The sequence below is a fragment of the Mytilus trossulus genome, chromosome 6 (assembly GCF_036588685.1).
Source record: "Mytilus trossulus isolate FHL-02 chromosome 6, PNRI_Mtr1.1.1.hap1, whole genome shotgun sequence".
NCBI classification, from domain to species: Eukaryota; Metazoa; Mollusca; class Bivalvia; order Mytilida; family Mytilidae; genus Mytilus; species Mytilus trossulus.
Window position 1 is genome coordinate 537,516 of NC_086378.1, and position 18,901 is coordinate 556,416.

General features: G+C 34.3%; 1 protein-coding gene across 1 annotated transcript in view; it reads left to right on the plus strand.

The window, feature by feature from the left end:
* The window catches only part of LOC134720547 (MAM and LDL-receptor class A domain-containing protein 1-like), a 211,211-nt gene that overhangs the window by 34,140 nt on the left and 158,170 nt on the right, over positions 1–18,901 (plus strand). Inside the window, exon 2 of the mRNA XM_063582861.1 lies at positions 2,279–2,340. Coding sequence (XP_063438931.1) covers positions 2,279–2,340 — 62 coding nt within the window. The remainder of the gene's footprint in view (positions 1–2,278; positions 2,341–18,901) is intronic.

Genomic DNA, 18,901 nt, shown 5'->3' on the forward strand with positions numbered 1-18,901 from the left:
AAATTTCATATATTTCTATTTACTTTTACTTAAGTTGGAGTGCGAAAACCAATTGTCTTTGGACGAAGACGATGACCCCAACATGATACCAATATATATACAACCATTTTTAGCTCACCTGGCCCAAAGGGCCAAGTGAGCTTTTCTCATCACTTGGCGTCCGGCGTCCGTCGTCCGGCGTTAGATTTTACAAAAATCTTCTCCTCTGAAACTACTGGGCCAAATCAAACCAAACTTGGCCACAATCATCATTGGGGTATCTAGTTTAAAAAATGTGTGGCTTGACCCGGTCATCTAACCAAGATGGCCGCCACGGCTAAAAATAGAACATAGGGGTAAAATGCAGTTTTTGGCTTATAACTCAAAAACCAAAGCATTTAGAGGAAATCTGACATGGGGTAAAAATGTTTATCAGGTCAAGATCTATCTGCCCTGAAATTTTCAGATGAATCGGTTAACCTGTTGTTGGGTTGCTGCCCCTGAATTGGTAATTTTGTAGAAATTTTGCTGTTTTTGGTTATTATCTTGAATATTATTATAGATAGAGATAAACTGTAAACAGTAATAATGTTCAGCAAAGTTAGATTTACAAATAAGTCAACATGACCGAAATGGTCAGTTGACCCCTTTAGGAGTTATTGCCCTTTATAGTCAATTTTTAACCATTTTTCATAAATCTAAGTAATCTTTTACAAAAATCTTCTCCTCTGAAACTACTGGGCCAAATCAAACCAAACTTGGCCACAATCATCATTGGGGTATCTAGTTTAAAAAATGTGTGGCGTGACCCGGTCATTCAACCAAGATGGCTGCCACGGCTAAAAATAGAACATAGGGGTAAAATGCAGTTTTTGGCTTATAACTCAAAAACCAAAGCATTTAGAGGAAATCTGACAGGGATAAAAATGTTTATCAGGTCAAGATGTATCTGCCCTGAAATTTTCAGATGAATCGGTTAACCTGTTGTTGGGTTGCTGCCCCTGAATTGGTAATTTTGAGGAAATTTTGCTGTTTTTGGTTATTATTTTGAATATTATTATAGATAGAGATAAACTGTAAACAGTAATAATGTTCAGCAAAGTTAGATTTACAAATTAGTCAACATGACCGAAATGGTCAGTTGACCCCTTTAGGAGTTATTGCCCTTTATAGTTAATTTTTAACCATTTTTCATAAATCTAAGTAATCTTTTACAAAAATCTTCTCCTGAAACTACTGAGCCAAATTAATCCAAACTTGGCCACAATCATCTTTGGGGTATCTAGTTTAAAAAATGTGTGGCGTGACCCAGTCAACCAACCAAGATGGCCGCCACGACTAAAAATAGAACATAGGGGTAAAATGCAGTTTTTGGCTTATAACTCAAAAACCAAAGCATTTTGAGGAAATTTGACATGGGATAAAAATGTTTATCAGGTCAATATCTATCTGCCCTGAAATTTTCAGATGAATTGGACAATCGGTTGTTGGCTTGCTGCCCTCCAATTGGTAATTTTTAAAGAAATTTTGCCGTTTTTGGTTATTATCTTGAATACTATTATAGATAGAGATAAACTGTAAACAGCAATAATGTTCAGCAAAGTAAGATCTACAAATAGGTTAACATGACCTAAATGGTCAATTGACCCCTTAAGGAGTTATTGCCCTTTATAGTCAATTTTTAACAATTTTCATTAATTCGGTAAATTTATGTAAATTTTTACCAAATATTTTTCTCTGTTACTAATGGGCAAGGTTCATTATAGATATAATTGTAAGAAGCAAGAACGTTCAGTAAAGTAAGAACTTAATACACATCACCATCACCAAAATACAATTTTGTCATGAATCCATTTGTGTCCTTTGTTTAATATGCACATAGACCAAGGTGAGCGACACAGGCTCTTTAGAGCCTCTAGTTTTTTTTTATATTAAAACAAAAGTCTGAATAGAACATATTTATTCCTTTACACATTTCAAAAAAATCTATATACACATGATACAGATCTATGTTTCAGCTATCAAATTAATAAAATCCTTGCAATAATTTCTGAATTACAGAATGTGTTAATATTGTATTGTTATAGATATTAATGTGGACGAAAAGCTCTACAGAGCTTATATTTGTAATATTCATGCATGTCATTGTGACCCTGATTAAAAATAAAATTTTCTAATCTTCTATTCTGTTTTCTATCAAGTTATTAATTCCATTTAATATCTGTTGGATTGTCATCGGAAGCAGATAGATAAAAATTGCAAGTTGAGAATTGAAAAGAACTTTACATTTCATTTGTAGGAAATGCCAGAATAGCAAAAGAATTAAACGAACTGGAACATCTATTAAAAGAACGAGAATATGTAAGTAACATGTATAATACCACTGTGCCAGGGTAGGGGTAGAATCCTACTAACGTGTATAACACCACTGTGCCAGGGTAGAGGTAGGGATCCTGCTAACATGTATAACACCACGGTGCCAGGGTAGGGATCCTGCTAACATGTATAACACCACTGTGCCAGGGTAGTGTAGGGATCCTGCTAACATGTATAACTCCACTGTCTCAGGGTAGGGGTAGAGATCCTGCTAACATGTATAACAACACTGTGCCAGGGTAGAGGTAGGGATCCTGCTAACATGTATAACACCACTGTGCCAGGGTAGAGGTAGGGGTCCTGCTAACATGTATAATACCACTGTGCCAGGGTAGGGGTAGAGATCCTGCTAACATGTATAACACCACTGTGCCAGGGTAGGGATCCTGCTAACATGTATAACTCCACTGTCCCAGGGTAGGATCCTGCTAACATGTATAACACCACTGTCTCAGGGTAGGGGTAGAGATCCTGCTAACATGTATAACACCACTGTGCCAGGGTATGGGTAGGGTAGGGATCCTGCTAACATGTATAACACCACTGTGCCATGGTAGGGGTAGGGATCCTTCTAACATGTATAACACCACTGTCTCAGGGTAGGGGTAGGGATTTTGCTAACATATATAACACCACTGTCCAAGGGTAGGGGTAAGGATCCTGCTAACATGTACAACACCACTGTCCAAGTGTAAAGGTAGGGTTTGGATTCTGCTAACATGTATAACACCACTGCCAGGGTAGGAGTAGGGTTGGGATCCTGCTAACATATATAACACCACTGTGCCAGTGTAGGAGTTGCGATCCTGTTAACATGAATATATGAGTACTATAACATCATAACATGTATAATACCACTGTCCCAGGGTAGAGGTAGGGATCCTGCTAACATAAATTATAAGTACTATACAAGCCCGTAGCCAGAAATTTCCAAGAGGGGGTTATTTGGACTCACAAACTCGACTTTAACAGTCACAATTCCAACATGTTTTCAAGGGGGAATTCGTCTGAACCCGCCAAACCCCTGGCTACGGGTAAGCTATAACATGTATATCACCACTGTCCCAGTGTAAAGATAGGGTTGTGATCCTGCTAACATATATAACACCCCTGTCCCAGTGTTAAGGTAGGGTTGGGATCCTGCAAACAGGTATAACATCTCTGTCCCAGGGTAGGGGTAGGGTTGGGATCCTGCTAACCTGTACAACACCACTGTCCCAGTGTAAAGGTAGGGTTGGGATCCTGCTAACATGTATAACACCACTGTGCCAGGGTAGGAGTAGGGTTGGGATCCTGCTTACATGTATAACACCACTGTCCCAGGTAGGGGTAGGGTTGGGATCCTGCTAACATGTTTAACCCATTCTGTAATTCAGTGGTTGTCTTTTATTTATGTGTTTACATATTTGTTATTTATTCATTTTTTATACACAAATAAGGCCGTTACTTCTCTTGTTTGAAATGTTTCACATTGTCATTTCGGGTCCTTTTATAGCTGTCTATGTAGTATGGTCTTTGCTCATTGTTGAAGGCTGTATGGTGACCTATAGTTGTTAATTTTTTGTTGTCATTTGGTCTCGTGTGGAGAGTTGTCCCATTGGTAATCATACCACATCTTCTTTTTAATTTTTTAATTTATTTTGTTTAATATAGTAATAAAATTGATCAAAATTAAATTCCGCTTCAAATAGTGTAAAATTAAACAAGTAGATCCAGAGGGCAAATTATATTTGGTAAAAATCTCTTGTTTATTAAATGTTTGAGATCACAGTGGGGAGTCTGAAAATCTCTGTTAGTTAAAAAAAAAATAGGTGTCTGTTTCTTTTAATGATGTTTTAATGAAAAATTAAGATCAACCAAATTAAAAATTATCTGATAAATATGTCCAGGCTGTGTTCAAGACCATCATCATGACATAATGACTGGTCAGGGTTTTAGATAGGATGAAGCCCTTAGCATTCTTGGTGATACAATTTCATATTAACATTATTGTTTAGTGATATAGTGTACAGTTTCAGTAGTTTTTGGAAAGATTGGAATTTGTTCTAAATCTTTCCTTAGGCACTTGCCTCCCTAACAACATGACAGGTTAGCTACTATTACTGCATATATTCACACTGATAAGTTCCATATACAGTAGTTTATATGTATGTGCACATAATACAAATATAAACTGTGAAAAATGGGTATATTTTTGGAGCAGTTCATTCAAGAATGTATGTAATAAAGGTGTGTTGATGTGCATGCTTTTTCCGACGTAGTCGGTATATTTTCGGTGTGTGCCCTTTAAGCTTAAGGACTCTTAGCTATGGCAACAGAATACGCATGCTCGAAAATCCTCTCTGTGATTGGACAAAATGCTTTCATGGTGGGACCTGATTTGGTTGTGTTTGAAAAAACGTCTCGTTAATTATATCGTGATGGAAAGCATGTGAAAAACTATAAATATTTGAACTAGATCTTACAAAGATTTATATTTTTATTAAAACAATTGTTTCTCCAATAGCTCTTTGCATCCATGACAGCTGTTTATTCGGGACAATTATATAATTTTCAATGTAAACTTTGTTGTAAGAACGTACATGACTTTTAGAAAGCACCTACGCATGTGAGATTTCCGCGGGGTTTTGGTGAATGTAAACAGAAAGATACGAGGACTGAGAACACTGAACACAAACAGAGAAAACGTTATTTAAATGGTAAATCGAAATGGTAGTCTTAAACATATACTCAAATTTAAATACGTCGGATATCTTTTTTAAAGATAGTTCTTGTTTATTTTGATTAGGTAATTGAGTATTGATACAATACTAGTATGATTGACAACTGTCATTATCACCAAATAATCAGGGACAAGGTGGACCTTAAATTACAATGATCCACCTCCTTAACCGTCAATCAAATTGAACACATTATTTATCAACATCAGTGTTACATAATTGTACCGACCAAATAAACATCCCAATACACAAATATTTTACCTCATAATTGAATACACAAATGCATATATTAGGTTAGGTATTCATCACATTCGCACGAAACTTTATTCATTACCCCTTTCAAAACTTCATTCTCTGTTCAATTTATATTTGGAATCCACTGTTACAAACCCTCATTTAAACCAATACAAACTACAAGCTATAATTTAGGATATTGCTAGTCACAGACTTTTCAAGCCAGTTCGCATTGGAAAAGATGAAAAAGAGAAAAGATCTTTTCTAAATCTTTCCTTTGCCAACAAAGGTCTCGATGGCGTCAACCTAGGCAATATCCTTCATCATAAATTAGTTCAATCGAAAATACCTCCTTATTTCAAAGACCAGTCTGTACCAATAATTTCTTATACCTAGTATACCAAACCTATTGCAACTAAAATTTTCAATTACAAACGCGTTTTGCAGGATCTCGATATTGACGACTTCAAGTCTAAACCTCCTGATTGCAGTTGTGCTAGTTCCAATTCACATATAATCCTGCTGGCCACATTATTAACGGTGACCTTAACATTGTTAATTACACTTCTCTACGAAATGTGTTATCGAAAGGTCCGAAATATCGTGAGCCTAAATCCATCAATTGGAAATACAACTTTAAAATTTTGATGGATTCAGTCGAGGATTATGCCAGGCAATGGGCTAAGCGCGAGAAGGAAGACGTAAAAACTCTATCCGAATGGATTAAGGCAGTGAGGTCGTTAATACAAATCAGAATTAAAAAACTGAATGGGTCCATCAATAATGCCCATGCTACGTCAATCTTCAAAGATCAAAATGTTGCTAAACACCTATCTGACCTCCATGATAAATATGTTGTTGTCCCCGCAGACCTAGCCCCAAATAACATCGTTTTTGTCTGTAAAAGTCATTACATTAATTGCTTGATAAACGAACTAGGTATAGACAATTCACTTGGAAACCCAACATATACCCTCACGACACTTGCCAAAGAGAAAAACCTGGATAATCATAGGTCTGTTCTTTGATCCTTTGGTATTTCAACCAAAGATGAAGAACTGGATCTTCCCATTACTGTATTGGATACCTAAACTACATAAGTGTCCTTACAAACAACGGTATATTGCTGGGTCTTCCAAGTGCTCCACGAAACCCCTTTCTAAATTATTAACATCTATTTTATCAGCAATCAAAGACGGGCTTCAAAGTTATTGTGAAACTGCCTATTCTAGAGGTGGCGTGAATCAGATGTGGATACTTAAAAATTCCAAATATCTTTTAGAGTACATACAATCTAACTCTCTTTCATCTTGTAACAGTATTAAAACATTTGACTTTTCTACTCTTTACACAAGTATTCCACATTCCAAACTAAAAGACAAATTAAAAGAGTTGGTATTACTTTGCTTCATAAAAAAGATTGGCCAACGTAGATACAAGTATCTTGTCTTAGGGGGGGATAAATCCTACTTTGTAAAGAATCATTCTGATTCAAACAAAAAATTCTCTGAAACCGATATTATCAAGATGCTTGATTTCTTGATTGACAACATATTTGTTACGTTCGGAGGACGTGTTTTTCAACAGACTCGGCATCCTAATGGGAACAAACTGTGCCCCTCTACTTGCTGACTTGTTTCTTTACTATTATGAGGCTGACTTCTATGGAAAGCCAACAGGGTCAAAATTCTTACTTCGTAACTTGTCAATTTGTAACTTGTAACTGTGTGATTTGTCAATTTGTATATTGCTGTTTTGTAACTTGTCGATTTGTATATTGTCTATTTGTCTATTGATGTTTTGTAACTTGTCGATTCGTTAATTGTCAATTTGTATATTGCTGTTTTGTAACTTGTCGATTTGTTAAATGTCGATTTGTATATTGTCTATTTGTATATTAATGTTTTGTAACTTGTCGATTCGTAAATTGTCAATTTGTATGTTGATGTTTTGTAACTTGTCGATTCGTTAAATGTCAATGTGTGAAATGTCAATGTGTGAAATGTCATCGTTGTATTATGCTCACGATCATTATGACGACAGATGGCGCTCGGTTTCTTCTACGGTGTATAAGCCTCCTGTAAGTAGGAGCACCGGCATATGGAAAAAAAAATAGATAAACACATTGTTTGCTTTATATAGCATGTATATCAGGGTCTCGCTTTTATTTAGAGTTTACTGTACTGGTCACCAAACCTGGGATGGGATATCATAGATGTGTCGCTGTCCTCGAACGGGCCTCCTTATCAACTTCGCAAATATATTACTGTCACTTGGCAGGAAATTTATACTTAATATTTAACCGGGTCAAAATAAGACTAAATACATGAAATATAAGACGGTGCTGGAAAATTTATACTAATAGTGTCCTGGGCATCAAATTTTGAACTAAATGTAACATGAATGGGAGAAATGGTTTGACACTCATTATTCCTTAATATTATAATCTCAATATAAAAATTTCAGAAAAGAATGCAATTCTCTAATGATGTTTTAATACAAGAAGCAAATAGACGAACAATCTTAGTTTATTTGGCTCCTGAGTAATGAAGATAAAAGATGTCACAGTTTATTATATCATATTTGAACTTTTGCAAAGACAAACTGAATGGTTTTTTTTAAATGAGTTATACTTGATTAATGTATACTATATATTAAAACTGTATTGAATATGCACTATTTTGTAATATTAAAAATCTAAAGGAACCAGAAAACTAAACGAGGACCTAAATTGGACTACCAATATTTCCAAAAATGCAACGTAGTCAAATAGTCAAAAATAACACTAGGATTCCTGATAAGAAAGTTTTTCAGTGCTATAGAGCCAGACAATTAAAAAAAAGCTCGTCCAAAAAAGGACAATCAATTGCTGCCAAGTGCCCGATTGAACAATTATCAGTCAAGACACGTATTGAAAAAATTGTATATCAAGAACTTCAAAACGTTTTTTGAGATCTCAACGAGCAAAATACCACAATATTCCAACTTATTTTTCGTAAAAACAGTATTCGAGTGGAACCACCTTGAAGAAACTGTAGTGCGCAAACCGCGAGCGTTGACAGTCGTTCAGAAACTGCTCTCGTGCATCGTCAATACATCGACGGCGCCCTGTCTATCGTTGTATTAAAGCCGGGGTTTTTATCCACAACGTTTTCCTACAGATACAGATACAAATCTAGAATGATCATGGTACTAGATCGAAATATATTAGGAGGTTTTACCTCTGGATAGTTTGTTAATGACCATACTCGTAAAACTATGAAACTATTTATTTTTACTACACGCGTCACCTACTTAAAATTGACAATGGAAATGGGGAATGTGTCAAAGGGACAACAACCCGACCTGGGATCATGGTTGACTGCTGGACAGAAGAGCCAGGCGGAATACAGCATGGTTTCACTTTGTCAATTGAGTTAGAATTATATTGTTACGAATTCATTGCAAATGATTTTTTATTTTACATGAAATGCACATTTAAAATCTTTTAGCTTTAATGATTAACATCGTGAATCATTTCGGTTAATTAACGATCCGATCGACAAAATATAAGATTTGGTAAGGTTGCCGGGCTATAAGGAGGTGTGTCACCGGGTGGGAATCATATCGGGAATACTAGGCGTTAATAAGCAGCTGTTGCGATCGAGGGACTCGTGAATATTTTGATCTTTTTGGTTGTAAATTTTTATAGAACGGGAATCTGGTAGCGGCAATTTTTAAGCTTCTTGACCAAAAAAATTCAGTAGGCATGTGTATCAATATATATATATGTCAGCCCTTTCCCCTCCTGTCAGAATAAAATAAACCGATAATAGCATTTTAGGACTAAAAGATACGTTTATTACTAGAACCTGGGTTTTCCAGTTATGATGTAGCCTTTTATAGCCGACTATTTGGTATTATGTTTTCTCATTGTTGAAGGCCGTATGTTGCCTATACTTGCTTACATCGACTTCATTTGAACTTCGCTTTGGTGGATAGTTGTCTCATTGTCAATCATACGGTTTATTACCACATCTCCTTCTTGTATTTACCTGAATAATCCAGTCGTTATATTCCACGGACCAACGACTATTTCAATTACCTCGCAATTAGGAGAGATCGATTACGTCGAGGGACTTGACTAGTCGGGATGTATTTTTATAGTTTCCATTCTCGAACGAAAGTCCACGTCAGTAAATAAAATAAAACTGGTGTCCTGTAAACATGCAATTTTTATTTTGCTTTCTTTTAGACGCATTTGCTGTAATTGATTAATTAAAATTACTTAGGTATATATATTCCATATAGAGGTGCTCCTACTTACAGGAGGCTTATAAAACGAAGGAGAAACCGAGCGCCATCTGTCGTCATAATGATCGTTAGCATAATACAACGATGACATTTCACACATTGACAAATCACGCATTGACATTTAACGAATCGACAAGTTACAAAACATCAATATACAAATTGACAATTTACGAATCGACAAGTTACAAAACATTAATATACAAATAGACAATATACAAATCGACATTTATATAATTAACAAATCGACAAGTTACAAAACATCAATAGTTCAGTTCAGTTCAGTTCCTTGTATATTCCTCCATTAAATGTGGAGCACTACCCAAAGGGTATAGTTTGAGCAACTATTTACACCTTAAAACATAGGGAAACAATTAATTATATTATATACAGATGACTGAATTTGGTTATAATGATCACTAAATAATAGATATCATAATTAATTCGTATGATTGTCATCATAAGGTTTTTTGGAATATATAATAATTTATATGTGCTAGGGTGTAGGAAAATGTTAAAAAAACAACTGCATATACATGTATTTACAAGAATTAAAATGGTCAAAAGTTTAAAATTACTTATAATCATTAGCTGAGAGTGCTATACATATATCAGGAATAATAATGAAAATTTATTTCTTCCTTGTAAGACGTATGTAGAATGGTTGGGGTTTGGACAAAATTTAAGCTATAATATATACAAAAATTTTCTTTACAGTTTAATTTCTATATGGAGACCTTGTCATTACTCTTTTTAAATTATAACTGATATCTTACAATTTTAAAGGGAAGATTTATTTTTAAAAACTTATAAGCCGTAAAATAGTTGGATGGTATACTATTTGTAAGTAACAATTTTAAAAAGTTTACTTATACTGTACTTGTGATCAGGTTTTTTATCCTTTTTGTGCGCAGCAAGTGCATCTCATAACACATATTGCTAGCCAAGTTTCAATGTTTTCATACACAGTTGGGTAACAGTTTATGTCCTTGCTAGTACAGTCTATTATGAGCTGCAGTAAATTCCCTTGTTGTATGATCTTCTTGTATGTTGACGTATCAATTTCATCCATTGTCTGTTCGATTTTTGAGCAGTATTTAGATCTTGTTTGCTCTAGTTCTTTGCAGTGTAGAATAAAATGTTCTAGATCTTCATTTTCCTGTTCGCAAATTGTACACATAGGGTTAACTTTTGAATCGAACTTAGCTCTTTTGGCTTGGAATATGTACATTTGGGTACTTCTTCTTGCTTTTATTTCTCCTGCCTTTACATCTTTACTATTGTTTTTTACACTTTTCCATATATTGTGAGCTTCATTTAATGGATTGTTCTGTATCTCTATGTATTTAAGTGATGTTTTTTCCATTTTTTCATTATGACATTCATTTTTCCAGTATTCCTTGATCTTTATTCCTACTAGTCTTTTCCATTCCGTTTTATTCAGTGGATTTTCTATGTAGTAGCTACTGGATTTCAAATTGTATTTCGATAGAGTTTTTTCTACTCTGTTAATAAAGTCTTTTCCTCTTTGGTCTGAGAATACTATTTGTCGGCGCAGAATTTCACATTCTATGGTTCCTGGATTTCGAACAATATTCATGAAGAAGGTAAGTACATTTTTGTCTAATGTGATGGCAATAGGTTCTGCTCCTACCAGGGTATATACAGCCATATTTGCTGTATTATTTGGAAGCCCTTGAATTTGTCGGAGGATTTTTCTCTCTGCCAGTTCTAGCATATCCCTTTCTTTTGCAAGTAAGTTCATCACCTCAAGTCCGTATATGCTTCTTGGTACTGCATATGTTCTCCATAGCTTGTATGCGACCATGGGTGAGAATCCCCTTCTGACATGTAACCCAGCTCCAAGAAGGCTGTATATTGTTGCCCTTCCGGTTCTTATTCTTTCTGAGATATTTGCACGGTTTTGCTCGTTTCTTTTGATACCTAGATGTTTGGTTTCATTGTTTATATTGATGTCATTGTCTTCAAATTTCAACGTTGATATGTTTGAGCCTTTTGCATTGTATAGAACCGCTTCAGATTTAGTTGGATTGATTTTGACTAGATCTCTTCTCGTATGGTGTTGTACGATGTCTAATATTCCTTGTGCATCTGCAGTACTATTTGCCAGGACAGCAATGTCATCGGCACATGTTGGTGCAGGGACTTGTATATCACCAATACATGCTCCAAGTCCACTTTTTAATATGCTATCAAGTATGACGTTGTTGTAGCATTTATATAGCGTTGTTGATAGTTTTGCACCTTGTTGAATTCCTTGTAGCACCATGACATCTTCTGTACATTGCCCTTCCCATTTAACCTTGATGCTCATTCCTTTATACAAATTTCTCAGTAATATCCAGAGTTTTCCTTTTATTCCATAATGGTACAGTTTGTTGAATAGTATTTCATGGTTTAGCTTGTCAAATGCCTTTTCTGCGTCAAGAGTTACTAAGATCAACAGTATCTTTAATTTCTTACTTTCTTCGATTGCTTCTGATGTGAGGAATGCTGCACATAGTGATGATACTCCTTCTGTAAAGCCTCTTTGCAGGGAGTTTTGTATGTTGTTAAATACAGAGTCAACTCTATCCTTCAATATACTTTGTAATATTTTTGCAAAGGTTTTAGTTACAGTTATTCCTCTATAGCTAGATGGTAATGTTTTGTCTTTTTCTTTCTTTAAGATTGGTGTTAGAATCCCTGTCTTTAGGAAGATTGGTACATCCAAATATGTTAAGATTAAATTTAGCATATGTACTATAAAGGGAGTTAACTCTTCCATCCCATGTTTGTAGTGTTCTGCCGAAATTCCATCTTCATCGGGTGCTTTTCCTGCTTTAAATTTTTCTATAGCTTTATTTACTTCCTTTACATCAACAAGATCTATGCCTTGACCTTTTTCCCTTTCTATGGATTCTATTATATTGTTTTGTATCTCTACTAGCTCTAGTTTTTCAGTGTCAAAATTTTCCTCTATTGTTGGAGTAGCTAGTTGTTGGAAATGTTCTTGCCAGATGTTCATTATGCTTGGTCCATCTTCTGCAGTCTTTTCGTTTAGTTTCAGTATCTTGGTATTAATAAGTGGTGTTTTTCTTTGCATGTTGATAAGCTTGTAAAAAAGTTTTGTATCTGAGTTTGAAGCTTTCATAATTTTTCCCGCTGTTGATTCTCTCTGCGAGGCATAGGCTTGTCTTTGTGCTTTTCGAAGTATTCTCTTTGCAGCTGTCATTTTGATTTTGAGCTCATTACTTCTTTCTTGAGGTGCTCCATGTTGCCTCCAAACTTTAAATGCATTTTTTGATTGCTTTGATGCCTTATCTATTTGTTCATTCCATATCGCCTTTCCCTTTGATTTGATTTTGATTTTTCTTCTATACAATATACAAATTGACAATTTACGAATCAACAGGTTAAAAAACATTAATATACAAATAGACAATATACAAATCGACATTTAACAAATCCAGTCTATGGAAGAAGCGTAACGATAAAAACTTTTCTTATATCAATGAGCGATATTGTCTTATATCAATTGTAAATATGCAGACATTCCATACGGAAAATGTTGTTTTCGGCAACGAAAAATTAAGAATATACTAACTTTATAACTTATTGTTCAAATATAAACAACAATTGAGTCTAAATATACATTCAGAAGTTAGTTAGAAGCTGAAGTTTATGTCTGTGTAAAATTTGAAGTGCTGTGTTTTTCTTATATACATAAATAAACAATGCTATGCTTTTAAAATATCAATGCGATACTTTTAAAATATCATAGCGGTGTTTTTGTTATATCAATATTAGTACCGATTAGTATAAATATTAGACTGTTGTACCCATATTTTGACAATTTTACCTATTATGCCTGTTTTGTTCACGCATAGTTGTAAATATGACAGAATTTGATGGAACTGTCATACACATGAGAGGTTAAGCGCTATGAAATAGGTTCAATCCACCATTTTCAAAACTTAAAAATGCAAGTACTGAGTCAGAAATATGACAGTTGCTATCTATTCGTTTGGTGTGTTTTATCATTTGATTTTACCATTTAATAAGGGACTTTCTGTTTAGAATTTTCCTCGGATTGGTGTTCAGTATTTTTGTGATTTTACTTTTTAGTAGTATTGTATGTAAATTAGCAGTTTTAAAAGCATTGCTTAAATTCAAATTGTTTTTGGTAACGTCTTACAAATTTCTCAATAAGTTTTGGAAACAAACTAATTAAATAAGGGTTTAATAAACAATGCCGTAATCAAATAGCTAAGTATCAAAATGATTGTTCACAAAGATAACATTTAGCAAATTTCATAATGAATGCACCGAAATAATATATATCCGATATGCTCGCAACGCACGTATGGAAGAATTTCATTGGAAAACAATGAAACTAACGTATGACAAAGATTAATCATACTGTCCTCGTTCAGATGGATTCGACAAAATCTGACCTGTACTTTTGAATCTCCTTTTTTTTTTACAAATTAGACCGTTGGTTTTCCTGTTTGATTGGTATAACACTAGTAATGTTTTGTTCCTATATAGCGTGGTGTTTGCTGTGGGCCAAGTCTCCGTGTTAAAGGACCTACTTTGATCTATAATGGTTTACTCTAAGCAAATGCTTATAGTCTAGTCAAACTAGATGAACAAGAGGCTCTCAAGAGCCTGAATCGCTCACCTTAATTCTTTTGGTTAAATCTCTCATCAATGATTATTTTGGCTTTTCAATTTATTTAAATGTTTTTTGGATCGTCTTATTTTCTTCAAAAGCAAAAAAAAAATCATTCTCTCCTATGTTCTATTTTAGCCATAGAAGCTATGTTTCTTGACATACAAGGAAATAAAATATAAAATTTATACTAGATACTCTGAAACTCATTTAGCCTAAGTTTGGTTGAAATTGATACAGCAGTTTCAAAGGAGAAGATTTTTTAAAGTAAGTCAACATGATGAACAAATTGTGAAAAAAGTCTTTAAAGGGCAATAACTCCTTAAGGGGTCAATTGACAATTTTGGTAAAATAGATTTATTTGTAGATCTTATTTTGCTGAACATTATTGCTGTTTACTGTTTATCTCTATCTATAATAATATTCAAGATAATAACCAAAAACAGCAAAATTTCCTTAAAATTATCAATTCAGCGACAGCAACCCAACAACAGGACTAATGAGGTTGTCTGATTCATCTGAAAATTTCAGGGCAGATAGATCTTGACCTCGTAAACAATGATACCCCATGTCAGATTTGCTCTAAATGCTTTGGTTTTTGAGTTATAAGCCAAAAACTGCATTTGACTCCTATGTTCTTTTTTTAGCAATGGCGACCATGTCTGTTGATAGATCAAAACTTCGGATACAATTTATAAACTAGATACCCTAAGGAACATTCAGTTAAAGTTTGGAAGTATTTGGCCCAGCAGTTTCAGAGAAGATTTTTGTAAAAGATTACTAAGATTTACGAAAAATGGTTAAAAATTGACTATAAAGGGCAATAACTCCTAAAGGGGTCAACTGATCATTTCGGTCATGTTAACTTATTTGAAAATCTTACTTTGCTGAACATTATTGCTATTTTCAGTTTATCTCTATCAATAATAATATTCAAGATAATAACCAAAAACAGCAAAGTTTCCTTAAAATTATCAATTCAGGGGCAGCAACCCAACAAAATGTTGTCTGATTCATCTGAAAATTTTAGAGCAAGTAGATCTTGACCTGATAAACAATATTACTCCATGTCAGATTTGCTCTAAATGCTTTGGTTTTTGAGTTATAAGCCAAAAACTGCATTTGACCCCTATGTTCTATTTTTAGTAATGGCGACCATGTCTGTTGATAGATCAAAACCTCGGATACAATTTATAAACTAGATACCCTAAGGAACTTTCAGTTAAAGTTTGGAAGTATTTGGCCCAGTAGTTTCAGAGGAGAAGATTCTTGAAATAGTTTACGACGACAGACGACAGACGACGGACGACGGACGACGGACGACGACGGACGCCAAGTGATGGCATAAGCTCACTTGGCCCTTCGGGCCAGGTGAGCTAAAAATTATAAAAAAAACACCTCAGAAACGTAAACTCAAAAATTTATAAAAATAGAAAGGGAGTCAAATCATTTTTTTTAAGTTATTGTCTGAAATGTTGACGAAGGACAGAACAACTGACTGATTATGACAGTTGGACAATGGTAAACATGATACATCCTGTAAATGGCATATAAAAACTGTAGAACAAGTCTAACTCCCCATTGTTCTGACAACCAATTTATTTACAAAAGGTGAGAGGCATTTTTGGCACCCTCTTCATATTCAATCCATCATTAGTATATGCATAGTGACTTAAAAAATGTTGAAAAATATGTGTTTTTGTGATTATTTGGTGGCCTAGCAATGGGTTTCATAAAACGAACTATAATATCCATCTTTATTGCAATTGCCATAGGAAAAGACTTCTGAATCTATTAAAATGAATGGTAGTGTGTTACCAAACCCTTGAATATTTATTATTGTTGGGTCTATCATTTTAAAAAGTTCTTAATAGCACTCTAGCAGCCACAATGTTGCCTAGTGACCACACAAAAGTACTTTTTTATACAATGTTATCCACAAAAACTAGAGGCTCTCAAGAGCCTGTGTCGCTCACCTTGGTTTATGTGCATATTAAACAATGGACACAGATAAATTCATAACGAAATTGTGTTTTGGTGATGGTGATGTGTTTGTAGATCTTACTTTACTGAACATTCTTGTTGCTACAATTATCTCTACCTATAATGAAGTGGCCCAGTAATTACAGTGGAAAATATTTTCTAAAAATCTACCAAAAATAAATGAAAAATGTAAAAAATTTACTATAAAGGGCAATAACTCCAAAAGGGTTCAACTGACCATATCAGTAGTGTTGACTTATTTGTAAATCTTACTTTGCTGAACATTATTGCTGTTTACTGTTTATCTCTATCTATAATATTATTCAAGATAATAACCAAAAACAGCAAAATTTCCTTAAAATTACCAATTCATAGGCAGCAACCCAACAACAAGTTGTTCGATTCATCTGAAACTTTAAAGGCAGATAGATCTTGATCTGATAAACAATTTAACATCCTGCCAGATTTGCTCTTAATGCTGTGGTTTTTGAGTGATAAGCCAAAAACTGCATTTTACCCCTATGTTCTATTTTTAGCCATGGCGGCCATCTTGGTTGATGACCGGGTCACCGGACACATTTTCTAAACTAGGTACCCTAATGATGATTGTGGGCAAGTTTGGTTTAATTTTGCCCAGTAGTTTCAGAGGAGAAGAATTTTGTAAAAGATTACTAAGATTTACGAAAAATGGTTAACAATTGACTAAAAAGGGCAATAACTCCTACAGGGGTCAACTGACCATTTTGGTCATGTTGACTTATTTGTAAATCTTATTTTGCTGAACATTATTGCTGTTTACAGTTTATCTCTATCTATAATATTATTAAAGATAATAACCAAAAACAGCAAAATTTCCTTAAAATTACTAATTCAGGGGCAGCAACCCAACAACCGGTTGTTAGATTCATCTGAAACTTTTAGAGCAGACAGATCTTGACCTGATAAACAATTTAACTCCTTACCAGATTTGCTCTTTATGCTTTGGTTTTTGAGTTATAAGCCAAAAACTGCATTTTACCCCTTTGTTCTATTTTTAGCCATGGCGGCCATCTTGGTTGGTTGACCGGGTCACCGGACACAATTTTTAAACTATATACCCCAATGATGATTGTGGGCAAGTTTAGTTTAATTTGGCCCAGTAGTTTCAGAGGAGAAGATTTTTGTAAAAGATTACAAAGATTTATGAAAAATGGTTAAAAATTGACTATAAAGGGCAATAACTCCTAAAGGGGTCAACTGACCATTTTGGTCATGTTTACTTATTTATAAATCTTATTTTGCTTAACATTTTTGCCTTACAGTTTATCTCTATCTATAATACTATTCAAGATAATAACCAAAAACAGCAAAATTTCCTTAAAATTACCAATTCAGGGGCAGCAACCCAACAACAGATTGTTCGATTCATCTGAATTTTTTTCAGCAGTTAGATCTTGACCTGATTAACAATGTAATTCCATGCCAGATTTGCTCTAAATGCTTTGGTTTTTGAGTTATTAGCCAAAAACTGCATTTTACCCCTATGTTCTATTTTTAGCCATGGCGGCCATTTTGGATGGTTGACCGGGTCACCGGACACAATTTTTAAACTAGATACCCTAATGATGATTGTTGCCAAGTTTGGTTTAATTTGGCCTAGTAGTTTCAGAGGAGAAGATTTTTGTAAAAGTTAACGACAGACGACGGACGACGACGGACGACGGACGCAAAGTGATGGGGCCCTTCGGGCCAGGTGAGCTAAAAATGTGGCCAACCTCAAAAAAATTGCAACAGAATTATTTTTGGTATTTTTCAATGCTAAAAGGCTTCCTCTGTAAAATACTAAAATATCTGAGTGGGAAAATGGATTTTTTTGGTGAAAAATAGCAAAATTTTACAAAAATAGCGAAAAACTGGGAAAAGCTTATTAAGCATTCATTATTGATGATAATCATTTCAAATAAAAAGTTTTACAACAGGTAATTCAGTTTTTATAAAATGAAATTATAAAAAAATAGTTTTTTTTGTGTATGCATAAAATTTAGGTGAAAACATCCGATTTTTTTTGGAATTTGAGATTTACAATTTGTGAATTGATTACAAACAGGACAGCACAAATATAAAAATTGAATGAAGTTTTCCACGAGAAATTTCCCAACCATGAGTCTGTATGGTCTGTAGGATCTATGTCAACTTCTTATTACATCCATTTTTGGCACCGATTATACACTCAGACTTAAAGACTATGAAATTGCCCTGAATCAGATGCTTCTTCTCCTGCTTTGATGGAATCTGCTTTAATGAAGCCTTATTCATGAAAACTTGATCTTGTTGGTTAAGTTTTTTTTAATGAAGTCCTTTGCCTGTTTCAAAAAGCCTAGATGATGAGTTACAACCTGTTATAGAATGCAAAAAGAGCAACAAATTACAAACACCCTCCCAAAGAAATACTTTAGACTGTTCTGTGTTCCATATTTTCATTTTTTTAGATTTAAAAATAACCTGTTTGCACTGTTGATTAACAATGAATAATTAAAGTAACACTAATAGATCTGTATCTTCACCATTTACGATGACTATTAAAGACAAAAGCACAATCCAAAGATCTGCATCATGAGTCATATTATTTTTACATTTTATGTTATTATCCTGTATATAAAAAAGA